Source organism: Falco peregrinus, chromosome 7, assembly GCF_023634155.1.
Source record: "Falco peregrinus isolate bFalPer1 chromosome 7, bFalPer1.pri, whole genome shotgun sequence".
In the NCBI taxonomy this organism is placed as follows: Eukaryota; Metazoa; Chordata; class Aves; order Falconiformes; family Falconidae; genus Falco; species Falco peregrinus.
The window spans coordinates 1,673,164-1,701,015 of record NC_073727.1 but is presented as its reverse complement, the minus strand read 5'-3'; the positions used below and the strand labels follow the sequence as shown (position 1 = coordinate 1,701,015).

The 27,852-nt window shown below is 42.9% G+C and overlaps 1 protein-coding gene across 7 annotated transcripts; it reads right to left on the bottom strand.

Annotated features, from left to right (window-relative positions):
- Positions 1 to 1,284: 1,284 nt before the first annotated feature.
- On the bottom strand, positions 1,285 to 27,437 carry B3GNT2 (UDP-GlcNAc:betaGal beta-1,3-N-acetylglucosaminyltransferase 2). Of its 7 annotated transcripts, none has more exons than XM_055811139.1 (3): positions 24,289 to 24,760; positions 7,370 to 7,584; positions 1,285 to 3,746 (listed from the first exon to the last, which is right to left on the bottom strand). In XM_055811139.1, the coding sequence occupies exon 3, from the start codon at positions 3,735 to 3,737 to the stop codon at positions 2,544 to 2,546; it is 1,194 nt and encodes a 397-aa protein (XP_055667114.1). In that variant the 5' UTR covers positions 3,738 to 3,746; positions 7,370 to 7,584; positions 24,289 to 24,760; the 3' UTR covers positions 1,285 to 2,543. The 7 variants fall into 7 exon arrangements, with proteins under 7 accessions (XP_055667114.1, XP_055667111.1, XP_055667113.1 ...); XM_055811136.1 differs by having other exon boundaries at positions 7,374 to 7,584; XM_055811138.1 differs by lacking the exon at positions 24,289 to 24,760 and adding an exon at positions 23,830 to 23,954 and having other exon boundaries at positions 7,374 to 7,584.
- Positions 27,438 to 27,852: the final 415 nt, after the last annotated feature.

The following is a 27,852-nucleotide window of genomic DNA, read 5'->3' as shown; positions in this document are numbered from 1 at the left end:
ATGGGAGTGGACCAGAGACCCGATCAGACAGTACAGTCACCGGTGCTTCTCCACACCCACAGTAAACAGAAGTGGCCTGTCCCACTTCTCCAGAACCTTTCACCCGTTCAGCCCACTGGGGTCACCCACTCAGTCTCTTCCTCTCCCCTCTCTTTCTAGTCACTCCAGAAGGCAGCAAGATGCTTTCTCAAAGCATTTCTCCACGGCAAGTACCACTCAGCCCGTTTTCAATCTCATGCTTACAGAAAGGGTATGCAGTAAATAATTAACACTGGCACTCTACCAATCGCACCCATTTCACTAACAGGTTAATCACATGTGCACTCCACCCTCTCTTACTCATACAATTTAATGCTTGGGCTCTTTTCCTGTCCCCTTGTTTCTGCAACCTGCTCCTCTGTGTTTGATCCTTCCCTGAAACTCATCACTACGTTTAGTGCTCACCTACTTCTTGTCTACCTCGCCCCACCATGTCCCTGCTCACCCACAGAACCACCCTTTTTCTCTCTGCTCCACGAGGACTCTAAACACCACATCTCTACTTGCATTCCCTATCAACAGCACACCTTTTCTTTCATTTGGCTCGAACTCTTGACAGAAGTCCCACTAATACTCAGAAAGAGGGTGCTTAGCACGGTTGGGAAGAACAGAGTAGGAAGTAACACACATCCAGTAAAACCTGCAGCTCTTTCTGAAAGGTGTGATTTCTCATGAGCAATGCACAGAGGCCAAATCTCATGGTACAATACCAGAGCACAGCCCGTCTGGAATCCATCATCTATCCTGGGGCTCACATGAACATCTACAGAACAGAGGTGTATGACCAGACCACCTCACTTTCCCAAACAAACAAAAAAAAGCACATTTGTTCTTCAAAGTAAACTAATGAACAAGCAAGCAGGTGAAGACACCAGAAGAGTATTAGCTGCCAAGTTATTTCAAACAAAAACCAGTGCCAGCCATTCAATCCATTCCTTAACCCCTTTCAGTTGTATCAGCAGTGTTATTGTTCAAGCAAGTATTTTTGTACATACTATTTTTCCTAGGGCACTTATTGTTCCCTTGCTTTTGCCAGAGTTGTCCATCTATTACAGCATCTACCAAACCCATGTACAACTGTGACAACATTTTCTGGATAGTCTGCTACACAAGCATCAGAGAAATTTGCCAAATAAAGCCTTTTGTTTCTGAACTTCTCCAATGTGTTGTTACCAAATGCCACGCAGTAGAGTGCAACTGCTCTGCAAGTCAATATTACGAGTCAAATGAAGCATTACAAAAAAATATTTAAATCACATTTTATTTTTCAAATTCAAAAATAACAATTAGCTTTATTCAACATGTTACACATCTCACATATTTAAAATATCATGCTCTATTTAAATATCTGAGTGACAACACTATACAAATAAAATGTTACACAAAATATATTTAAGAAAATGTTTTGGTCTTCCATCTGAACAATAAATAGACAGGCACTTCTACATATACAAAAGAAGCAACCACTATTTAGAATAACTCTTACAAGCAAGATGTGGAAATAGAGAAAATTATCAGAGTTTTGAGAACATGTTTAACTCTACATGAGATATCATGCAACTGCAAAGTTTGTTTCAAAATTCAAAACTCAGGATCTGCACAATTCTAGATTTGCTACCGCTTTACAGGAGAGATCCAAACCATGCTCTCGTAAGCAATGTGCAATTTCAGTTACTTGCATCAAATCAAGCTACCTGACCACATTTAGTGCCAAAACAGAAAACAAGGACTGACCAGAGTAGCTTTTCACATAAGTAACACGAGCAACAAGTCAGCTTTACCTCATGTATGCTTGGGGCAGGGGGCAGACCTGACTGTACCTACTGCCCAGCCCCAAACAAAACCTGTTCTTCCTTTTCCTTACATATTCAGCTTTTATGGGTGTTTCAAACAGTATTATTCAAACAGTTTTTGATTAAAAAAGCATCACCTAATAAAAGGGTATGTCCCTTCAGACACAGGCTCGCTTTGCATGAAAGATCACCAAGTAAAAGAGAAAATACTGTTCTGGGGTGCAAAAAAGACTGAAAACCATAAATTAAAAAAATTCAGCATTTAAAGTCTCATAAGAGCGTTTCATACTTAAAAGTAAAACTATGTTCCTCCGATTTCTGAATTTTCAATTTACAGTGGTTTCCACACACCCACAAGCACTACCCAAGGAAAAATTGTCTTCCACCATCACACTTAATGAAAGATGCACTGTAGTAGGCAATCCCTGTTTCAAATACAGCTAACCAGTCACTGACAGCTAGTTACATCCTTGAAGTCCTTTCTAAAATTAAGACAAATATTGAAACATAACGACTACCGATACAGTGGAAAAATCAGGACCAAGTCTTCAAGCCATCCCCTCAAATTTTACTATATTTCCCATTTTCAAAAGTACAGGAAAAAATTTCCAGAGAAAATTAAACTATTAAACAGAGCTTCAATGGTCCACCAAGAAAGTCAGACCCAAACCTGGAAAGTTATTTGGACTCAAGACACTTATGCACATTACTTTAACAATTTAAGTGTGGATCTTGCAAGCGTGTCCAAATCTTAATCATTTCTTGAGGTTTTCTACTATGTACTAACATTAAGTTTGTGTAGGAACATATGTTATTTCTGTATTTCTCTTCAATATCAAATGTTTTGAAGCCTTTGTGTTTTTCCGGAGCAAGCCCAAGTTTCTGAAGGCACATTCCAGTATAAACATCATCAATAGGGTAAAGAAGTACCTGGTCAGATGCGTTATTCAGCCTTAACGCCAGATCACCAGAGTACAGAAACCCACCACCTCCTGCATATGGAGGATATGAACCTTCATAAACACTTTCTGGGATGTAGTACTTCAATTTTTTTTCTCTGTGAGGTCCAGCATCTTTGATCACATCGCCTATAAATAAGTCTTTGGCTTTGTCCTTTGATAAGCTCTTCAAGTAATCCAGGATCTGATGGGTATTCACAAAAACATCATCATCACCCTTAAATATAAACTGGACATCTGCACAACTGCTGCTGACCCACTTAAGAAACAGCACCTCTTTCAGAGTTAAATTGAAAAAAGTGTCTCTGTAGTTCCACAGCAGAATGTCTTGGTGGGTTTCACTCTCAAATTTTATCATGTCTGAAAGATCAGGGAAATTATCCTCTGGTGGGGTCTGTCCAAGTAAGAAGACCCTTTTGACTGTCACATCGCCGGATATTATTTCCTTGCCCCAGGATTCCCTAATTGCTTGCCTTCTATCAAAATGGGGTGTAAGTGACTTAATAGCCAGCAGCAGAAAAGGTTTATGTTTGCACTTGTTTGGCTGATCCATTAATAATGAATAATTTCTACATCTCAAATAAAGCAGAAAATCTTTAAACCTGTCTGGCAAGCTTGCAAAGTCACTAACCTCTGAAGGTACCCATGGGTCAGGGTCACAGGAACTGAGCACACTTGAGTTAGAAACCAAGTTCTCTTCCACAGTCATATTGGAAAGCAAGGTCAGAATAGGGTTGTAAAGCAGCTCAAGCTTCTGTTGCTGTTTGTTCCAATAAGCTTTGTGAGGAGTGTATTTTCTCCAGAATTTGCTGTGTGGTATAATAACACGGCCTTTTGCATTCTTCTCTTGGCTGCCACTTTTTGAGACTTCCACAATCACATAAATAAAAATGTTTACCATCATCAGAATTCCCAGCAGCTTTAATCTTCTGCGTCCAACACTCATTTCTCATATCTGGAAGAAAAAAAATTGACAAGATATTTAGCCTTCTTCCTATCACGTTCTTGATCTCATAAAAATGCTAACTATTTTCAGATGAAGAATGTGCAAATTAGTAGCCTAGAAAAAGGTTACATCCCCAAAAAGCAAAAACTAATCTATCTATAACACATGCACACCTACAGCCAGTAGTGGTTTGGCATTTCATCAGCAAAGAGGCTGTTAAGAATGTAAAATTCCCAATTGCTATTGAGGAATTTTACACAGCATTTTACAGCATGTCTAAATTAGCCAGCAGTTTTTGCTCCTCATTTAAGTCTCCTTGAAACACTTGCCTGTATAGTAATTAGAATCTGAGCCCTCAGCTTGGCAAAGGCAGGCAGAGAAACTTTTTTCCCTGCTAATAAGGTGAGCTTAAGGGTATAGAATAAATTGCTATACGATAAGGTCAGTTATTTTAAAATTAAATTTCAAGCTTTTATACTTGCACTCTTATACCTTCCAACTACATAATGGGCAGAGCTGAATTTTAAAGCGTACAATTAGTTTCTGTCCATTTCACTTGGCTATTCCTTGGGAGAGAGACTGACAAAACCAGCCAGCTGCACTGTTAGTATTCAGATCTCTGCAGACAAAAGAGAACACGAGTGTTCGTTATTTTTTTTTTTCCCCTCTCCAAATGGAAATGAATGGCAGCAGAAAGTGAAAGTGTAGTTATTCCTAGAAAAGAAAGATAAACTAAAAAGAAACCAAAAAACCGTTTCCCATACATGCAAGACCAGGAATAGAAGCGTACCTCTCCGTTGTAGCAAAGGTTATCCTGTGACCTATCTCCAGTTTTTACTGAGACACAAAAATGGATCAACCTCTCTTTCTTCCCCAGAAGCAACATGCAAACAGTGGGTTCCTCTAAAGTAGTGCTCAGCAAACTGTTTACTAGCCCAGGGGTGTATCTATGTTCAAGCTACACAGACTCCAACAAGACCTTCTAAATCAGGAAGTCAGACTAGAAAATAATTCCGAATGAATAATAGTCTGACTAACTTTAAGTCAGATACAGAACTCATTGTCAAAGATGCTTTCATTTGCCAGGAGTATAAATGTTTACTGAAAGACCAGAAAAACCTAGTGAAATAAAAGATTCATAATCACTGCTAAAAGCCCAGCTGTAAACGCTGCCTTAAGAGGTCCTGAAGTCACAGGACAGCAGTCAGGAAGGTACACTTCAGAAGGACACCTTGTACTCGCTGCTCTTTTCTTATCTCCAGCCACTGCCGGACACCTCAGCTACACTGACCCTTAGGTCTTTTCTGGTTACATTCTTTTACTCCTCAGCAAGTTAAACACAAAGTTTAATAGGAAAAAAAGCAGGTAAATAAGCAGTTATCTTTTTTCCTCATTCGACCCCTGGATTCTCATTAAATCCAAGAGGGGGGAGGGAGTACTTTTGAATTTAAATAAAAAGCCACTCCTAGAAACAATGGACTACTCAGTAAAATCCCTACTCTTTCCTTCATTTGACCTCACATACCACCTGCATCTTTGTATACATTCAAGCCAGATTTATTTTATGTCCTGTTCTCAGCCAGCCATGGAGTTTGCTGTTCTAATTTTAGTTTTCTTCCATGCCTCAGACAGAAACATACTTGCAATCACTGTCATCATTTAAGCTGAACAGCTGAACTGTTACAAAGCACTGGCTGGCCACACAGAGTTCAAAGAAACGTTACCTTTTTTCAACTGTCGCAGCAGCTTCCACTAAAAACACACCACTATATACTATTTTTCCTTATTTCCCTTTCAGGACACACAAAAGTCCTGGAGAAGTAGCTATCCTGTTTTTTCTACTATTCCATACAGTTCAGCATGTACATCAGTGCCTACCTGCCCTGTCCTTTATCCCACTTCTGGCTAGAACAACAAATGACATGGTATTTGATCTGTGATCCCAGCCCTCCCCAGACAACAGGGTGAGAAGCTCCCTCCTAGTAATAGCTAATAAACTCAGGATTGTCAAGAGCTCAGCCAGAGCCTGATTTTCCAGGACATCACTACACCGCTCATCTGTTACAGCGCCTACCTATTAAGTTATGAGTATTCAACACCTCTGTAAGTCATCTGAATGGTTGGCACGAGAATGTTCTGAACACCACGAGACACCATTTGCACAGACTTTATTTGAATCACTTAAAATCCTTCAAATCACCATCTTCTGGGTAAGCATTCAAATTCTGTAACTACAAACCCTTCCTGTTTTTCGCTTGTAGCCGTGCAATCCCCTGCAGCAAACGAGACAGGGATTCTACACAGAAAAAGCTCCATTTACCATGAGACTTGGTAGAACTTTTCATCAGAAAAAGTACGAGTCTGGCAAGACAACAGCAGTTCCATCATATAAAGCACAGTAAATGCTGTCAGTCCCACATGTAACTAGTTCTAGTCTAATTTTCAGTCTCCTTTTTAAAAAGCTATCTAATATTGGTGATAAAAATCAGTATTTCTGAGGAAAGTTAAGAAAGAAGTGACATCCAATATAAAAAATTGGATCTATAAAAAAAATTTTAAGACATGAACACACCCCAGTTTTGCATGAAAGCATTCTTCTGTAATCAAAAGCTATCAACATGTGTTTTTTATCAATTTGTTAAGAATATAACTCATTAAGAGTATAAAACCAACACTAAGGGCTACCAAGTAAAAAAGGTATAAAACCTGCTTTGTTGAAGTGTCCTTTTCCTAAACCAAACACAGGTTGTATTAAACACTTGCTCAAAGCGTTAGATCAAGGTTACTGAACTAAAAGCAAACAGAAAACTAATCAGACTCCAGAAAGGCTATTTCTATAAACTGAAATAGGATACTCCACCTTGCAATTAATATGTCTTAGCTTTAACCATTACACTTGAGAACAGCAATTGAAAAAAGAAGAATGCCAGTACGGCAATTTCACATCAAGTGAACTGGATTTATCACAAAACGCAGTATTACCACCCTCATCACAATGGGGGTGGGGCGTGAGGTGTATGCACTGCAGTTGTAATGCTGTTGCTAGCAGGCACTTTGGGTTTTTTCTTTTGTTTTGGGGTGGTGGTTTGTTTTTTGAGTTTGGTTTTTTTTTTTCTTCTCTCCAAGTAAACACCCACAGCCCATGTCTCAAGGCAAATCTCAATATTTCATCTGCTTTGCTAACACTGCAGCAACTAACCAAAGTGCCAGCACGACGGAGATTTTTGTGCTGGGCGGCTTGCTAAGGAGCAGCATTGCAGAGTTACAGCAATCCAGACAGATCACAGGAACTTTCTCCTATCCCAGGAACGGCTTCTTCTATGAGCAGTAACATTACAACAATTCCCAGCTACCTCCTTTGACTGCTGAGAATGGAAAAGTTCTTGTACTAGTTTTGCTGAAGAACCGAGATGAGCAGTAGAAAGCAATACTCTTATTTGAAAAATTCCTGCTGCTTTAAGTGTTAAAAAAGAAAAGGCCAGAACACTTAGCTAGCTAGCTAGCATAAAAAGCAGAATGGAAGAATAACACTACATATGGGTAAAGCAAATCACAGTACACACAGAACCTCAGGAATGGAAAATCCTGCAGAAATTTATTCCAGCTTCAGCAGGTAAGGTGAAGAGTGTTACCTACACTCAAAGGTGATCTGACACACAGTTTTTCAATGCCCGTTTTCAACTTCTCAGCTATGCTGATATGAAGACCATTTTAGCAACCAGTTCAGGTTTGTACAAATCATCACATTTCTGCTTATGCAACTTCCAGCTGTGCAGTTAGTTATGTGTCAGTATCACTGTATACATGAAGTCCATTTGTTCAAAGCCTTTAGAAAACATCCATGTTGCTAGAAAAAAAAAAAAAAGGTTAACATTAATCATATGCTGGATAAACCAATGTTCTGCTACAGACACAGTATTTGGAAAGAAACAACAGGGGAAGAGGGAGGAGTGGCCCTCTTCAGCTCCACTCCACTCTTGCACTTCACTGCAGTCATAACTAAGGTATTCACAGAAGGGAACAGATTTATGGAGCCACAAAAGCAGCACTGGAGTCAAGAGATGGATGGAAAAGGCAAGCCAGCAAAACCTGGGAAAAAAAACCAAACAGCTTCACGGTGGGAACTGGCAGCAGCAAACAAGGTGAACCACAAGAGAAGAAGAAAACAGGTATTACAAAGAAGCCATGAGCTACAAGAAAAGATTCCAAACACCCAAAAACACTGAAGTCCAAAAAATGTTAATGCAAAATGGCACAACTTGTTTTTAAACTGTACTGTTTTATGCTTTATCTCAAGAGTGAATGTATTCCAAAAGCCTGTAAGGAACCTATTCCAAAGTCTAGAAGACTTGGTGTGAAATGAGAAACACAGATTCACTCTCCTGAGCTGGAAGGGACCCATGAGGATCACCAAGTCCAACTCTTGACTTCACACAGGGCAACCCAGAAGTTAAATCATATATCCGTAAAAGCACTATCCAAATGCTTCTTAAATATAAAAAATGCACACTCCATCCAGTTCCAGGAATTATTTATACAAGAGGCAGTCTTTTCTGGCAGCAAGAATTCACACAAACAGGGGCTATGATGCCTTCTGACAGAAGGATTACATCTGGAGGAGGCCAAGCTCAAGGTCAAGTCTAAGTACATCTAAGTGCACCAGCTCCTAACTAAGGGCACATGGGATACATCAGTTTGAATTTCTCACATTGGAGTTGGATCCTGCAGAAGAATTCTGATTAGCCCTGTTACAGCACATTCCCTGTAATGACTTCACAAAATTAGCACGTGAAACAAGTGATGCCAGTCCCAATTTTATTTTTTTTAAGCTGATGCTACTAAGACATTGCTACGCACAAAACCAACCCTAAAACCTCTACTGAGGTATAGCTGTAGGAGACAAAAAGGCAGAAGGAAGAGGGAGATGTTGCAAAGTGGTGAAAAAACTGAAGTATACATAGATGTTCAGAAAAAGCAATCCTCCCTAGGATAGAGCAACAGAAGACAGCAGATTTGACAGTGCACTAACTAGTCTTCTACAGCAAGATGTCAAGACAAACACACCTGGATTTGCAGTTTGAGTGCAGCCTATAATCGATCCAAACAGGAATTCTAAAGACTTGGAACTTGCTTCAACATTTAGATTTTGGCAGATACTTGACACTGCCCTGAACTATGAGGTAGTTTTCCTTTCCCACAGTTTTTAAGCAAGGCACTACTTCATTTGAGTTGGAGATGTTACCATAGATGGTAAAAACCTTCAAGGTATGACACACAGGTGCTCTTTTGGAAATACCATCAAAACAAAGGAGGGTATTGATAAGCATGAAAGTAAGGGGCAAACAGATAAACTTTGACAGCAAATCCTACCAATTTTAGCAATGAAGCAACAGGAAAAAAACCAAACCCAAACTCTTTCCTGAAAAGTCAGACCGAGTTTGTAGCTAATTTATATAATTCTGCTTATATTCACCAAAACACCCACCGAGTGTTTAAAATACCAGAGGATTAACTACTTGCTTACACATTAACTGAGGTATCATAAGACAACTTCAGGAACATCACTCTTGAACGGGTAGAACTTTCTTTTATTCCAGGTTTCTATTTTGTAACCCAAGTATCACAGAACCATATAGTCATACAACAAATACCGATCATATTTGTTGACATGTTATTGATGTTTAAGTTCCTAACCAGCAGAGCCTCTTACTAAGATGCCCAGTCGCTGTACATTGAAGCTTCTCTGCAGCACTCTCCCCACCATCTCACCCTCTGTAGAGATGAGTATCTATCCCAAGCTCCCCCTTGCAATGCAGCAAGGGTATTCCTATAGCATGGAATTGAAGAACAAGCCCTCAGAGTGCCGCTACAAAAGGGAAATCAACTGCTACTGCACGTGTCTTAATACCAACAGCAAAGTCATCTTCCCTCGTCTTAAGTACCGAGGCCCACGATAAATCATGCAATCAAGACAGATTGCTGGCGACTATTTAAAACTTAACACCTTAAAAGGTATTACTTCTTATTGCAGAGGGCTCTATCATTTCCCTTTCAAATAAAGGGGTAACTTCCTACCACCACCAGGCACGATGCAACGCAACACTACTCAGCAAGGACCCCTTAAAAGCAGTTTCAGGTCAGTGAGCAGGTTCCTACAGCACAACCCTCAGCAGCGCAAGGCATTGGGCTGTGGTCGGGAGGCAGCGCAGTGACCGTGCCGCACTCCACGCGCAGCACAGGCCTACCCACAACGCTTCCAGCAAGATGGAGAAAATGCAGCACTCCTGTTCATCATGGAAAGGAGGAAAGTTGCAGGGAGCAAGAGACGGGTAAGACCACAGCCATTTTCAAGGTTACAGTTCTGTTTAAACATAAGTTTAAATGGCATTTCTAGATGTACCAAGCATCAATTTCTTCACTCCAAGACCAGTCCTTTCCTATTAAAACATTCTTTCTTTAATATCATTCATCAGTAAAAGCATAATTTCAAGTCTCAACATGAAAGCTCAATAGCAGTAAAAACAAGCTGTGACTACCAGTGAGCAGTCTAAACAGCAGCGTATCATACAGATCTGCAGCTAAGCAAACCACCCAAAGCAGAACTCCCATAAAACAGCCTGAATATTTAGCACTGACAATTAACAGTTCCCCTGGGAAAGGAACACCAGATAACATGATGCGGACTACCTCAGGTGGCGTTCCTTCCCACACTGCATACAGCCGCACGAGCATTCCTGCACCAGCACAGTGCTCCGCAGCACATGCAGCCGTAGTAGCAAATCTGTGCTTCAAGGCACTAAACCAAACCTAGGCACGCTCATACAACCCCACAATGAAAGAAAACCAACTCATTCAGCCAGACTACCCGCCTCAGCCCTCACCTCTTGCAGCAGTTGCAGGCTGTGGAGCCACAAGCAGCTGAACTGATCCAATCGCCTGACCCCTCCTTTTGATGGAGGCTTTCTCCACCCTTTCTGACTCCAAGAACTCAGGCCCAATCCCTCCCTTGCACTGGCTCTGGTGCTCTGCCAGGCCTCTCCATACATCAGTTCACATCACTAACCCAGCAAAAAAACTAACAATGACCAGAGATGCACACCAGATAAACACCACAGCAGCTACAGTGAAAGCACACAGCAGAGAGAAGGGGAGCAGACAGACATCCCCTCTTCAGCAAGGATGACAACACACCAGGAACTGACTCGTGGTTGTGGATCCATAATCCTCCCTTCCACCCTCTAACAAGAGGCTATCTAGCATGATAGCATGACAACGTTATACTTACACCCTGGTGTAAACAGTCATGTAACACCAGTCTTTGAAAAAATTGTGCAGACACAAGGTAAACCATCTAACTTTTCCACCTCCTTAAAATCTGACAGAAGCCATGACCTTTAACTGCAAATACTTGTACCTTCTACTTGAGGACAGGAGTTATGCTGTATTTTTTAAGTGGGCTGAGAAACATGCCTACATTATTTGACTGCCAAACCCAAGCACTAAAAGTCCATTTACTTACCGGGGCTGACAAAAGATAAGACAATCCTTATTACCTGCAAGTATTGCCCCTACCACTCTACTGGTTCAGGACTAAACTATCACAGACTTGGCAAAACCAAGCTGTAGTTCAGGTATCTAACAGATACTACCACCTCTCTCTCTTTGCAGAGACCAGCTATAACTGGGGCTATAGCAGACTTGGATCTCATTCATTTTGAAGCCAGATATCCTTATAGCAGTTGTACATGCAGCACAACTCCTGGCAGCACTCGCAATAGTGCATGCAATAGTGACACTACAGTTCTGAAGATAATTTTAAAATTAAATATGTCACAAGCCATCTGCAGTCCCTCTAACCTCCTGTGAGATGTATCAGTGCTCCTAATACCTCAGTTCTGTTCAGTGAGTCAAAAGAGATTCCTGGATCGAGCAACAACATAGTTTCAGAAGGTGAAGATAAGAGCCCCAAGCTGTTACAAAAAGTCTGTGCCATTTCCAGCTTTGAAGAAACTTCAACACTATTTTTCTTCCAACTACAATCGTGTCTCTTTTTCCCCTCAGAACTTTACACAAGTCCACTTTTACACAATAGTTATCAAGAACATCTTAAGAACTGGCAAATACTCAACAGATACCAGCACTCTGCTTCTGCAGAAGCACATTACTGCAACTCCACTGAATAGCAGTCTGTTTTCTGTGTTCTTCAAACACTACAGTTTGAAACAGCGTTCCAGTTGGAGGAAAGTTACCAAAACACCACCACACTACACAAAGCATCAAAAAGTGCAATGAAATTCAGAGCAGCTGATGTTTATTTTAACATTAGTTTTAATTAATTGCATATACCTGCTTTGAGCCATCTTTCAGAATATTATTTAGTCTTGGGAGGAATTCTGCTCGTCCAATATTTTAATACCAGAAGAAACCAGTGCAACTTGGGCATGGAATTTCAAGATCCAAGTAAACTGCAAGACTGGAGAAGGACGTGCTTGTGTTTTCCTAAAATACTGGCCAAGGCATAAAGAGCTATACAGAGTTTGAACAGAAGCCAATCTATTCTGTTTCCCACTAGTTATCTTCAGCACACTTGCACATTTTGCTCAAACCACCCCAACACACAAACAAAAAACCTCACCCCCCAAAAAAGCAACAGTACAGCATTTCTCTATTAAAACCACACACCCACACACCCCCTGGTTTTCTGTTATAAAGTATTAAGAGGGCCAGGAATTTCATTTGAACCATGTTTAATTACTGTTATTGAACCTAATTTCACTTGGTCTAATCCCTCTTTGAACCCATTTATATTTTCAACTTGAATTCTACTGGTGATGAACTCCTCAGTTTTTGACACAGACAGAAACTGGAATGACTTGCTATTCTATAACCACACAAGAGAGGAACCCTCAGAAAATACAACATAAAAAAAATGCTGTTATTTTCTTTATGTACATTTACCATACCAGCTATATAACAAACCTTTATCTGTCCTCTGTTCCATCTTTGCCGCAATAAGAAGTCCTAGTCATTTTACTTCTGCAACTATTCTGCACTTCTGACTAACTTTGTCTCTGCTCCCCCGGCCCCCAGGTCATTTTTGATATGGCAACAAGAAGAAAAAGCACGCAGTACTTAAAGCTCACAAATACAAATTGGTACAGACTATTTTAGAGCTGTATATCAACGGGAGCTGGTATAAGGCACAAGCCAGGCAGTATACTCAGTCTTGCTAAATGTAATAAGGAGAGAGAATTACTTTTGAAATAACCACAAAATTTGAGAGAACTCTTTCCCACACACATCTCAGGGTATTCCCATTAGCTTAGAAAGCTTTCTCATTTAGAACATCCACATGTGTAACTGGTTGTCCAAGACCCTCATGGCAGGTGGATGATACTGAGATTTTGCCAGTTAATTTTTCAGGAAAGCCATCACTGTCAGGTGACTCGTATGAAGCTGGATCTTCTCTGTTTCCAGCATCCACAAGTTTCACCACTAAAATTATCACTAATCAACACTTATTTTGGCTGTCTGGTAAAAAGATTAACTGGCCCTAAAGCCTCAGTGTTCCCAATATGACACTTGACTAATCTGTTTACTCCCAGAACACGCTTTAAAATTTAAGGGAATGAAGCATACTGTGCACAGAATCTTAGATGATTTAATCATTTTTGTACTGCACTTTAAAAGTCACTTTGCTCATCTTATCCATGCCGTAACTCTTTTCCCAAACGGATTCTGCCCCTCTCTTTTGAGATGGGCTGATGAAAACAAGTAGTAAAATTCTCAAATAAAATCAATCTGAAACTGCCAGTGTGAAAGAAAATTGTTAGACAGGTGCCAGTCTTCTGATGAAACAAGCATTTTTATGGTCATCTGCTCAGTTCACCTTTGCCTTAAAGGTCCTGCTTCCTTGTTACTCACCATTTTCCAGTCCACCTAACCCTCATCCATGCACTCAGCTGCTTCACAAAGTAGCTTTACAGTAGCTGCGATAATAAACTTGGTTCCTCATCATCTTCACCCCGCTTTATCTTACGGGTTAGAAACTCACCACCATCTTTTCAAGTCTGAAACTGACACACAACAATTGAAGCCTCTTATGCAAAATAACCTCCAAACCTCAAGCCCTGGAGTTACCTAGGCATAGGGACAAAGCTCTCCACTGTCCCCCCCTTCCCTGACAGCCCATTTGTAGCCCTATTCCTACAAAAGGGTTTTCAAATATGCTCTTGTTCTTGCTTTGAAATAATGACTCAGCTTCACTGACACGCCTCAAAGTCCAGGGTGTGTGTGTGGCAATTACAACAAGAACTGCAGCAGTGGCAATACTGGAGCTACTACCTACAGACTTCAGAAGATAACTGCACTGTTCATTCTCAACTCATTTGGCACATCACATTTGCACTCACAGGGTAAGAGCTTAGACCCAAGCTTCTAAAAATATGTTGACTAAACATATGTCTGCACAGAGACAGGTGAAAAACCCTGGTTTCCAACTGAAAGGTGTTAAAGGAAGAGATACAAACTGTTGCAACTTCCCCAGGCAGAAAACTTCTCACTCCATGCAGCACTTAATCCAGTATCCTACAGAAACTCTTCAGGTTTTGTTTTTTAGTCATTAATTTCTTTAGTCTTGGGTAAGACAAGACGATCTAATGAGCATGTACTATTCAATCCAATGGTAATTAACTGGCTTGAACAAAAATCTTTAAAACATTGGCATGTAGTATACCACAAGGCCCATTGTTTTAATTAACAAAGTGAGGCCTGCAAACTACTTTCAACAACCCAAACTTCTGCCATCAGCCAAGGAAAACCTACAGTGAAAAATCAAATAATGTCTTTTTGAAATTTGACTGACTTTATCAAGCACTAAAGCAATAATCCGTATCTCAGCACCTCCCTTCTCATTCATTCCTACAGGAGCTACCATTTTATGCAGGTGCTGTTCCAAGAAGCCTATGTGGATTATGTTTCCTAAGGTGGACTGAGTGCAGCAATTAAAGAATAGCCTCAGACAGCCCGTAAAGTGGGAACTAACATCACCAATGCATTTACTACTTTGTAAATTAAAATGATTTTGTAAAAACTTCATGAGATGTTCATTACACAACACACAAATCTGACAAACGCAAGAGAACATAACTTCATGCTTTATAGAATCCTAAGTGCAGCAGTACATAACACACATGGCATTTTCTCTACATACAATCTAGAACTGTAATTCACAGCCTTGTTTTGCGAACCACTGTCAGCTTACAGAATAGAAGTTACTATTGTAACTACAGAACAGGTAAATATTTTTCTGCACACAGGTAGATAGTGACTGTCATCAGGCACATGTAAATACACACAAAATGGCTTTAATATGTTAGTTATACCATCTCATTTGTTTCCTATGATCCACAGGACAACTTCCAAATACTCTAGGCAGCTGCTTCCAAAAAAAAAACCTGTGCAATTACTACAGAAGGAAGGCACAAAGACAATAAAGTCGTTGTGCACACCACACATGCTATCATTCTGAAGCGAAAGAACAAAGCAGAGCTACACTTGCAGCCTCTCTCAAACTTCCTCCAAGCCACACAGCCACAACCAAGTAAAGAGAACACGTTCCAACAAGGTTCTTCTGCAGTGTAAGCCAGATTTGACCACGCTCCATCACCAAGTCTCACCAAGACTCCAAATCACATGGATTAAGAATCAGTCTTCATTAGGTAAGAACACATCCTACAAGCTTGTCAGCAGACAAAAAGATTATCACTGAAGCCAACTCCTTTAGGAGCCACGCAGACAGACCCTGCAGCTATCCAAAGGGATCTGTGAGCACTACAAACATTTACATTTCTCAGAGTACTTACTACCTAATGTCAGCAGGTTTATTCTCTGCAGTCTTGCTTCTCAAAGCAATCAGATAACACAGAACATTTAAAGGCACTGCTCAAAACAGTTATGTTACGATGAAACTCTGCTGCTGCTGCTAGAAAAAGGTGGGAAAATCCCTGCTATGCTGAAGCTTGCAAAAGCGTGACAAGAAACAAAATTCCCTGCCCCTAATAGCCTACTTGACTGCTGTCCTGAGACTACTGCTAGCAGCATTTGACTGTGGTATTAAGACTGAATAGTCCTTTCATTTACTGCTGAATGATAAGTTCTGAATATCAGAATCCCAAAATCTTCAGAGTAAGTTACACTACTGCTATGTTTCCTGTCACCATTCTAACTAATTTTCCAGGTGCTTCCCTCCCTCTAGCCCCTCTAGTAGGAAAGAGAAGTTTAAGAATGTCACCTTTTAAGGTACGCTAGTTAAAGTAAGATCTATGAAACCAGAGTTCTGTTGACTTCATATTGCTGCTTAGAAATATTGCAGCAACACCCACAATGTTCCCATCAGGTTACCTTTACAAAGGACAATAAAAACTTTTTTAACTTCATTAAAACCAGTTTATGCAAAATTCCTGCCTGACAGAATACTTACAGATAGTGGCGATCTAGTGGTATCTCTTCCATCTCAAATCAAACATACCCAACCCTGAATCTAAGTGATAAGAGTCACAAAACCTTCAACTGGAGAGTGACGTATTTTTTAATCTGATTAGAAAGTCAGCTACCAGTAAATCACTCTGAACATCCCAATCCTGTCGGTAATTTTGGTTATTATAGGTGTGTCTCAGAACAGTTCTGGGTTTAATTAAGAAGATATTTAAATATTGTGTACCTATTTAAATCAATGCAAGTTAGGCCTAAATTTGTGTTTTTTTAACCTGTTAATGTTAAACCCTTGGATCGGCTGAAAGAACGTTCAGTTCATATTTGAATTGTTTCAAGTGTTCCTATAGAAGATCAAGAAATATGCAAGAAAAGCCCTCTGGTCATTATGAAAAGTCTTCTGCAAACTCAATCCCAAGTTTAATGTATATTCCAATTCTACTGCTATAAACTACTTGAGTTTGGTCATGATTTTCTACAGGGATAAAAAAAAAAAAATAGAGCTGCACAAGAACACCACACTTATAATAAGGCAATTTAAACCATGACAGTATCCCTACAAATTAGTACATTTTGCTAATATTACCATGCTCTACTGGCATACCTGCAGCCACATTAAAAGTCTATGAAGGTGTTCCTAACTGCACATAAAACATCCAAACAAAACTTGTGATAAAGTTTGATTTTTTTGTTTAGAAGTAAAAAGCGTTTGGGCTGTTGGTTTTGGTTTTTTTATTTTAGTAACTGAGATTTCGTACTGACAACTGAGGGCAAGAACTCAACTTGCTATAAAAACTAACATTAAAGGTTAATACCTCAGTATTTTGAGGGCCCATGGTAGTGATGAGTGACCTGGTTTTCCCAATCCAGTATTAACAACAACAACAAAAAATAAAAATCACATCATTCTAAGGTCAGTTCAAGCTTTAGGATTATGACATTGTGCAATTTGTTAGGAATAACTCAGAGGTGCCAGCTTCTGACTTACATACTTCAGTACCTCTGAAAAGGCTCCTGCTTGAACAAATAGTAAATTATGAATAATCAAGAGAAGAGGTTTAACTGAGTGGCAGCAGAAAAATACTTCTTGGAAGAAAATTGTCATTCATCACATTGATTACAAATCAGGGGAAGTCAGGGAGTATACAGTTCTGCAGCAGTTTAAAACAGCTTTAGTCATGGCTGACATTTCTGTAATTCATTCCTTCCCCTATAAACTGCAGAGTCCTATCCAACCTTTGCAACGATATGACTGTGGCAAGTCAGTTCAGGGAGCTACAGAGGACAACCAAAAACTAACAATAAAGCAGCGGTAACTTTTCAGCCAGCTCATGCCACCAGACTTGCTTGCTGCTGTGCTGCACGAACACCAGTAACAGTGCAGAAGACGCACACAGCGCAGACCCACAGCGGATCCCATTTTTCATCAGCGTAAGCTTTCACGTACCAGCACACTGCCGCTGCAGCCCTGACACTGCTCTGATCTTGCTCCCGCCTTCACCCACAGAGGTCCCACAGGCAGGGCCAGACAAGCACCAACACTGGTCCTCCAAGAAGCAGCCAGCCTTTAGGCAACCTCAACCCTAACAAGACACACCCTGAGGTTTGAATTTCCCTTAACTTTTTTTTGTAATCAAAGTCAGTGGGTTAGCTATTGAGCCAGCATGACCCACCCTCCTAGTGTGGTCTGCTGTTTAAGGGGTTCGTTTTGACTTATTATCTTCCTGTAATTACTAGAAAACCAAGGAAGTAGATAACGAACTACCTTCCTCCCAGATATCAGTACTTGGATCAATGCTAGTTCTGGTAATGAAGAATGGGCAAGACACTGCAACCCTGACTGATATTTTCAAAGAACGTTTAAAAAGACAAAGTCTGCTGGGCAGGCACAGTCTTACTTTTGTGCTGTATTTGAAATAAAAAAAGGTGATTAGTATACCTATTCAAGATGCAGATAACCATAATTTCCACAAACAAGACAATTCATCTCCTCCTGACATCTCTTCCAGCTTAAAACCAGTGATTAATACAGCCTTAACCATATTCCAGCTACCGTTATGCCGGCATAGAGAGCATCCAATTCTAGCCAGCTAGCAAGTCTGTCCTCTAACACTATACCTCAAGTCATCAAAACCGTAACTCTACTTTGTCTTGTTGCCTGTGTTAGACGGTCAGACACATGCCACACTACTAAAAGCTATGTTTCAAAAGCAAGGAGGGTGTAACTTGGTATGCCTGATGAAGTTACCGCCCCTGATGACCACTAACTGCCTTTTTCAGTTAAAAATAAACAGACACTGCTTTCCAGTTTGACTTCTACGAGTTGCTACCTTTGCAGCCAGTGGCTGGGTGATGGATACACAGCTGGGACAGTCATCTTCTCAGCCATGTCAAGTCACATTACTCTGCAAGAGTTGTGTGGTTACTCAATCAAAAGTCAATTCAAACTGAATATTGAGGTCAGAATTCCAGGATCTGCCTCTGAATTTATAGCACTGAACTCAAACGTTTAAGAACAAAAATCTGCATTTTAAAATGCAAATATGTGGGGAAAAAACACTTTTACTTTTAATTGCTTTTGGTTTCAAGGGTAATTTACAAGTACAGGAGGGAAAAAAAGCTTTTTATCTTCCTGAAGGATTCATTTAGAGTTCAGAAAATCTATGGAATTGTAATTAGGGAACTTCATTTTCCTCTTTCAAACTCGTAAAATGCAAGATACAGATCTCATTCTGTCCTATCAAGTTTAAGGAAAATGAGAACAGTTTCAGGCAGCTGAAGATGCATATAAGTACCAGGAGGATTTTGTAAAAGATCTTTAAGCAGGTTAGGCAGCTAACTCCCATTTTTGTTAATGGTTGATAAGCACCTAACCCCATTAGAGACTGCTAAATCCAAACAGAAACATCTTCCCTACCTGTTAGCTGCACACCAATGTGAAGCATCCACTTAGTGTAAATCAACTTTGAGCTGTTCTGCATGTCTTTTAATTGCTTTTATTCAAAGGCAGATCAACAATGATTTTGCAAGGACCTTCTCCATCCCAAAGACAGCCGTTACCATTTTCTAACATCCGAATATCAGATTAAAAAATATCATTGCTCAAGCAAGATGAAACAGCATTAAATTCAGGACACAGCCTGACACTCAGCCACACTGCTCCTGGAACTGAATTTAAAGAGCCCATCCTCCCCCGGCCCCTGAACCCCCGCATTTGCGCCGCTCGCTGTGACATTACGCACAGCCCCGCAGACAAGCACAGCGGTTATTTCTCACCCCCTGGGTTCCTCCGTGCAGGTCACCACCCAGCTGCGCCAACAGCTGGGCCAGCGGCGCGGGGGCGCAGCCAGGCAGCCCCCCTCCCCCCCAGCAGCGGGATGTTCCCTCCCCCATGCACACACACCTCGGTGCCGCACCGCTACTCGCCGCTCATAAACCACGGAGAATTAATCTCTTATGGGAAACCAACGAAGTTAGTCCTCTACCAAAGAAAAATATCAAGATTTCCTCCTCGCTTGATTTAGACAGCTGACTTACAAATTGAGTGATTTAGTCAATTCAATTTCAGAGTAACTCATCTGTGAGCTTAAGATGAAGCAGCTGCTAAATTTCAGAAGTTATTTACAAAGATGAACAAACCTACTTCCAAATTAAATGCTTTTCAACCCTTACTATTGTATTTCTCTCAAACGACAAAGCTTTCTTAACCAACTGCTGATGAAATTGCTTCATCAATTCTCCCTTTAAAAATCTCAGCACCACACCCATCACACACTGGGATTCTTTTCCTTATTTAAGTACTAATTACTTCTCATGAGACACCAGTTCAATCATTCTTTCGCACAGTTCATCACAAGATGTTTTAATGATCCAGTCTTTTCACTGGGTTTTGCATGATCTGGAGACTTGGGGCCGTTTACTTACTCGTCTCTTAAATCCTGGAAGGCCCAATGAAACTGGTGAAAGGTACAAGAGAAGTGCAGGATCGAGCCAAAGATACCAGCCAGGTCTTCCTATGCGCAAAGCAAAACGGGCCTAACCAGATCCCACATATTTATTCACCAGCTTCTGGTTTGAGACTTGTTCGCTCTGTACTAAGATGATGGGAAGAGCCTGTATTTCATTATCATCTTTTCTCGGTTGTTTTTTGCTGGGTTTTAAACACATGAGGATTGTGCAACATAACTGTGAAGTAGTAGCAAAATGATAAAAACATTCACATTATGTTTGTGAGGTCAGAACACAGCATAACGGGGAGATTACATTAGCAATTTTTGTTAACTGCACTCACAGGCATAAATTCTCTAAATCATGTGAAGCACTTGTCTGAATATAGACTACAACACACTAGAAACATCAAACACTAATCTTGTGATTCCTCATGCACACAACCGTAACGACTGCAGCTCCTTCCTATACTAATTGTTAACACTTTGGTTAAAAATATTTTACCATAACCATTAGGGATTAAAATTGAGCTAATGTGAAAAAGACTATTAAGTTTAAATCTGAAAGCAAATGGATGCCTACTTGCTTCAAAATTACTTATGTACTTCTACTGTACAGTAATAGAAAATAAAAACATACTAGGAAAAAAAATCCCAAACTGACAACCTGTGAAAGGGACAAAGACTGTCTCAAGTTTTTGGAAGGCGATCTATCTTAATGGCCTTCTAGAAACATTAACACGAAAACCAGACATGTTAAAAGGCTCATTATTTTAATGAAATACATCTTTTTTTTCTACATTCTGTGCTCTCTACAAAAACATCTTATTAAAACCTTGCTGCCACAATAAGTATACTCTCGTCAACAGCTTTCCCCTAGCCCCCTCTGGCCTATCCTTGACAAGTTTTAGAACTAAACAGTTTAAGAAACTGTGTGGCAAACCTACAACAAACCTACCAGGCCCTGCTATTCAAAGTGCAGATGCTTCAACTGAAAAGAAATTAATGAGATTTTTACAGCAGGAAACAACTGAATCCAGCAAAATACAGAGACCTGGAACATCAAACCTTGATGCATTTCCGACAGAGCTGCTCAGGCACCTTCCATCAAAACACACAAGCCTGACAGCACACAGAGAAAGCCCACCAAGTAACTACCTCTGTGAAGTTTCACAAGCTGTCCGAAGCAAAGATTTTTACAAGATAATTTGATGCATACTTACCAAAAATTAAGTAATCTGCTGAAAAAGAACAAGTTACCAGAGAAGTTGGCTGAGGATTTTAATTGATACTGTTCAATCTTTTCCCTCTCCTTTAGTTAATTTGGAGAAAAAGATGGCTATCCAGATTTCAGTCAAGCACACATTATCCATGACAAACCATCCCTGCTTCTTGACTGTTGTGATAACGACAATATTGGCTATGCTAGCAGACATATGACTATGTCCCATGTTTCAACGCTATCAGCACTGACAGAGACTGTCTTTTATCACCACCATTTGTTCTTCTTCAAGTGGTTGCACACAGTCAACGGGAAAAATCACTATCATAGCTGGTCCTGTTACAAAAATAGCTGCACCAGGTGGCAGTAAAATGACAATTGCTAAGTGTCTTGGCATCGACAAGTCACCATGGAGGAGTACTCCTCTGAAAGGCTTCATTCTCCCAGGAGTCTGATGGGTAGGCAAGATGAAGACTCAAACACTGCATTTTTTTTGCTCTATACACAGTGTAACTTCTCAATGCAGACAACTGCATGTATTTGTCAGCACAAAACACAAAACCACTTTACCCACTTCTCATTTTTCATTAAAGCCTCTCTGAGCAAGGACTACTTTTATCCTGTTGCCCTCAGCAGCATCTTCAATACCCAGAAGTATTTAAAAAAAATGTAAAAGCAGCTATCAGGCAATAATAATAAAATTTCTGACCACCAGTGACATTGTGGTCATTAGGAACAATCTCTAGGGAGAATAGCAAGCTGTACCTATTATGAGACAGGGTACTGGACAGCCAGCTAGTACTCCCAGTCGTCTAATGCATGAGCTTCAAAACAAGTCCCTTCAGCTGCATCACCTTGCTGCTGTACCTCGTTTTCCTCCATTTTCCTTGTCTATTTATAGTACGTGGGAAAAGAAACAAGAAAAAATATCTGAGCAAAACCAGCTTACAGATGACAAAATTACTTAAATTCTAATTTTTGATCCCTGTATGCAGTGTCTGTAGCTTCCTTATAGCTGTACAACAGTAACGCACAACATCTCAGGTAGAAAGTCAAACGTTCAAAGCAAAGGAAACTCTGACTTTGCTGCTTAAGTCAAAAGACTGATTCTAACCGAAAGCATTATATTTTTTGGTATACAACAAACATTCTGTATTTTAATTCACCTCCATTGCAATACTGGTTTTTTTAAAGAGTCTATTCTCTTTTCACATTCCTCACGGCCCAGGAAAAACACATTAGAAATTACATCTGCTGAACGAGAAAAGCTGATTCTCCGTTTTGTTGCCTCCACGCATTTGGTAATAATTCAGAGCTAATCCAGCTCCTCCGGTGGTTCCAGCAGGCACTAGGCTGGGTCACTGGGGTGACAAGGTAGCCCTGCCAGCAGCCAGCTCTGGGCTAGCCAGCTGAACAAAGCTGCAACTGTACCACTCACCGGAGTGTCATCTGCTCCCTGCACCCCACCCGCAGACAGCATGAAAATCTGACGCAAAAGCGGAACTGCAAGAACATGAAACCAACCTAAGCAACTTTAAGAGAGAACTGAATTCGAGGCTGTCTTTAAGACAGGGGAGGAATAATTAACCAGAAATTTCCTCAAAGGAGAATGCTATAATCATGTTTCCTCAACAACTTTCAGATTACATATTTAGCATGTAATTTTATGCATGCATCCTTCCACGTCCAGATTGAACGCTTCTCTACCAAAAGCCACTCTCTGTGCCCAAAATAATAATAAAAAAACCCCAAACGGCAACCCACACCCCCCCCCCCGCACAACCGAACCAAGTAAACTCTTTTAATTTGCATACTTAAAAATAAATATTAATGTTTAACAATCAACTCCAACAGCACCGAGCATTTTGGGAAGTGGAACTAAAGGGTTACTCAAGTAACTTTCACCGTAATTTTTTGCAAGATGACTAATGAATTGTGAGCTGCAGTTTGGCCACGATCACAGGGAGTAACCTCAAGTCCCCCCCTGACAGGGTACAGTACTCCTCAGGAAGTTTAGAGGACTAAGAAGCATAACCTCGTGAAGGAGCACACATTCGGGCCAACTCCAGCCAAAAGAACATTCTCCTCCTTTCAGGTTCACCAAAGTCCACGCTTCAGAGGCACCACCTCAGCACTACACCCTAACAGCAAGGCTCCAACGCCGCAGATATTGATAATTAACCCGCCTGGTTAGCGCTGACCAGGGGCCCTGCGAGCCCAGCGCCGCCGCCCGCAGACACCGCGGCGGCCGCCCCGTCCCCCCCCCCCGCCGGGGAGAGCGCTGCAGCAGCACCCGGCACTGCAGCAACGCTACGCCTCAGGGTTTTCCCCGGGAAAAAAACCTCACGGTTTCAGCATCTACTCCTCCTCCCCACTTTTTTTTTTTTTTTGTTAAAAAAAAAAAAAAAAAAAAAAAAGACGACAAACCTACGGTCGCTAGCTGGGCTGCGCTGGCCCAAGCTTCGCCCATGCCGGCAGCCCGCGCCGCTGCCCCCGCGCCGAGTTTGTTGCAACATGTGCCGGCCGCGATGCTCCGCTGCGCCGGGGATCTCGCTCCGCGCGGTTTAACCCCACCCTTGCCACCGCCTGTCACCTCCCGCATCGCTGGGGGGGGGAGACAGCAACAACGGAAAAAAACCAAAATCCCCAATAAATACGTATCTCCCACCGGCCTCCCCCCACCGTCAGCCCGCAGCTGTCAGTACAAAAATAAGCTGAGAGCTACGAGGAGGAAAAGCCTCACGATCTGGAAAACACGGGCAGGCACGAATTAAGCTGAAGAAACGATTGTTGTTGTTGTTGCTCCCCGCCTCTCCCCAGCCCCCCTCGCGGCGCCGACCCCCGCCGGCCCAGGCGGGCAGCGCCGGCCGAGCCCCCCGCACACACGTACCTTGCCAGGCTGCCGCGGGTCGCCGCCGGGGTTCTGGCTGCCGCCGCCTCCACATCCACCATGCTTCTGCCCGGCGGCGGGCTGCCTCGGCGCGGCGGGGGTCCTTCCCCCCCCGGCCTGCCGCCCTACCGCGGCCCCATGCCACCGCGCTCCGCCAGCCGCTGCGGCGGGCCGCGGGCGGGGGGCTCCGCACCTGAGGGGCGATGCCGGGGCGGCCGCGGAGGGTTCGTCCCGTCCCGCCGCCGCTCTTCTCCTCAGGACCGGCCGCGCTCCGGCGGAGGTGCGAGCCCGCGGCGGGGGGTGCGGGGCTGGCAGCGAAGAGGAGCGAGGGGAAGACAAACAGCCCAGCGAAGCGCTGCGGCTGCGGGGAAGACGCCGCGGCCGGGGGAGCGAAGCGCCTCACTTGTTGCCCTGTGGCGGCGCGGCGCGCCCGCCTTCCCGCCGCCCGCGCGCCGCCCCCCGCCCCGGGGGCTGCAGGGCGTGGCGCGGGGCGGGCCCCGAGCGCGGCGCACCCGCCGAAGCCCCGCCCCTGCCGGCCGGCGGCGCAGCGGATTGGCTGGTTGGGCGGCGCGGCGGGGGTCTCCGCGTTCCCTTCTGGTCCCGGTTGTCCCCGCGGTTGCCGGACTGTCGCGTCTCTGAGGCGGTGAGCGGGCGGGCGGAGGTCTGGCACGGCGGCTTCGCCGGCTCCTTCCCCCGCAGGATGCAGCCTCCCCACCACCACCCCGCCTTTGACACCGTACAGCGTGGGGCAACGCGGCCTCGCTACCCTGTCCCGCGGGGCCGCCTCCGAGCCCAGTGCAGCCAGCGCCGCGCCCGCCACCTGCCGCCCTAGCGCCCGCCCGCAGCCCCGCCTCCGGCCCGCCATGTTCTCCCTCGACGCCTCAACTTCTTCCTGAGGTAAAACACCCCGAGAAGGGGGAGGCGGTGTCCTCCGGGTGTCCACAGACACCTAGAGCTGGCTGCAAAACCCACTGTGTCAGCCGGGACCTCCTGCCCAAAGAGGAGGGCGCTGGGTTTGGGGGCCATTTCCACAGGGGGAAACAGCGTTTGACCCAGCAAACACCAACACGTTCACGTCTGCCAGCTTCGGTGGTGGGAGGAGGTGAGGTGGCACCTCCTTCCCTCCCTCTTGCAATAATAAAACATGTTTTCTGAAGTAAATGCCTTCTAGTTTTACAGGCTGGCAGCCTCTAGTCACAGGGATAGCTGATCGCAGTCACAAAATGTCTTTTTGACAACATTCATTCCTTCTGGTTTTTTTTCCCCACACGGCATCAAGCAAAATAGGAAGACCCCCAGCCACGCTGAAAAATGCTATTCCACATCTTTTTTTAACATTTCTCCTTTTTAAGAATGGTAATTGCAACTTGCTCAGCTTTATGTGGTGGTCCACAAAGCTGCCTTTTTTTTTTTTTTTTTTTTTTTTTTTTTTTGAGTCCAGGAGGGAAAAGAAAAGTACTGGCTTAGGCTGTCAGTGCTTCCCTTAGTAAACAAGTTTCTGAGAGTTCCAGATTTTGGAAATTTGCCCTCCAGAGATGATACTAATCATGCATGACTCACTCGTAACTAACCCTCTGGTTTTTTTGTTGTTTGCTTACTTGCTAAGTTGATGAGACTACAAATCCTAGCCAAACATCACTGTTGAAACAAACTAGAGAAAATCTCCAAGACCCAGGATGCTTACTGAAATAAAACATGAAAATGTGTGCTGTTACAGCAAGCAGAACGGTCTTCAGTCTTGTCGTGGCCAGATCAATAGCAACCAGCAGCCACATTTACAGTTCCCATGGACTGTGAACCTCACAGCTTTTTGTCCTGTACAGGAAGAAAATTAACACATGCCATTTGTTTCTATTTTTAGCACCTGTGTTCTCAATCCAATATAAGGAGAGGCCCAACCAAAGCAATTATGTCAATGCCACCTGGCACGGTCATTTAAAAACTGTTTTCACTGCAAAGGCAGAGGTAAAGCATGTTGCCGTGATCCATGAAAATACATGTTTAGGCACTTCCATTTTACAGTGCTCATTTTCCCCCAGACTCAGTAGCTGATGTGCACAGCTGTAGACATGACTGGTTTTGTAAATAGCATGAGTACCCATGGCACGTACTGAGCTCCCCGTACTCTGTGTTATTAAATATGGGAGGCCCTCCCATAGAAAACCTGCAGCCAGTCTTCTGGAGCTGCTCCAAAATCTTGTTCAGGAGTCTGGAAGGAATGCCCCCATCCATGACGCACTGGGAGGAACATTGCATATTTCATTCATCCCTCTTCAAACATTTATATATGTACTTCACGTTAGCGTAAAGCTGTCCTTTTCATCCAAGTAGAAAGACTACAGCAAAGGCAGGAATTAACCTAAAGCAGCAAGCATCTCTGTCCATTAAGTAACGTAAGGCTTGAAAGGTGAATTAAGCGTCTGGCAGCTAGAAGCTTGGCTCCACCGAACAGAAGATTTCATAACAATATGTTTTAAGATCAATTTAAAAAACAAAAAGGAAAACAAAAATCAGCTAGAACAGTGTGTCATGTGACACTCGGTGCTAAGGAGCCTGAAAAAACACTTTGAAGCTGAAAGGTTTGGGCAATGATGAAATGGTCTGCTGTCTTTGAGGGAAAGACATTTCTCCCTCGTCCTGATCCCACACCCAAACCATGCCTGCTCCTCTGTAATCGCACTGACTCAACTCATCACAGGGCTGCGTTGTGAAACCTTGAGGGGGGGAGGTGTTTTAATCCAAATATATTCCCTGATCCAATCAGGATCCCTGATCAGCCTCAAAAATTAGCCGAAAGGGAGAAAATACCTAGAACTGACATTGTCACTGACCACAGCGTATCTTCAAACCACTGCCTAACTGTGATGCCCCTGCCATGCTTGGTGCAGCTACACCCCAAAAACCCCAGCAAGCGGTAAGGCAGGAGCTAGTTTTCCAGCCCTGCTCCCCTGAGTGCGGGCAGCTCAACCTTCCTGGAATCTGTGCGTCACGCTAGGCAAAGTGTGAAGCCTGGGGAGGTTTCTTACCTGATGCTGCCAATTAACAGGTCCCAGTATGAGTAACCGTGAGCGTAGCACCGTTCCGGGGCAGGGGCTGCAGGGCTCCAGCACTCCTCAGCCTGCTACAGCAGCACGAGAACTGCTGCAGCTCTAAACTCAAATTTTCTGTCAGTCATCAGGTTTCATAAAGTCTCATTAGCACAAAGCAATCCCAGGAAGCAACTCGCCCGCTGTCCCACCATGACATCCTCCCTTCAGGCTTCACTCTAAAGCAGCTTCCTTCCCTCCTGCTCCGCGCACTCTCACTGGGGGCAGGACTCCTCCCCGTACATCCCAGTCCCCACTGGGGTATGACGGCCGAGGTGAGCACACTGGCTAACACAAGATCACCAATTCCTTTGCAAAGCAAAGTGGTGGGGAAGCTGGTGCTGAAGGCAGCCCACCTTATTTAAACCAGCCTCCTTTCTGCATCCCTCTCTGCCTGTACCGGCTAGCATAGCATCATGCTAAGCCCACACCAGCACCCCATCTAGTTTAGAAGCACCTTGGTCACTCTCAGATTTGT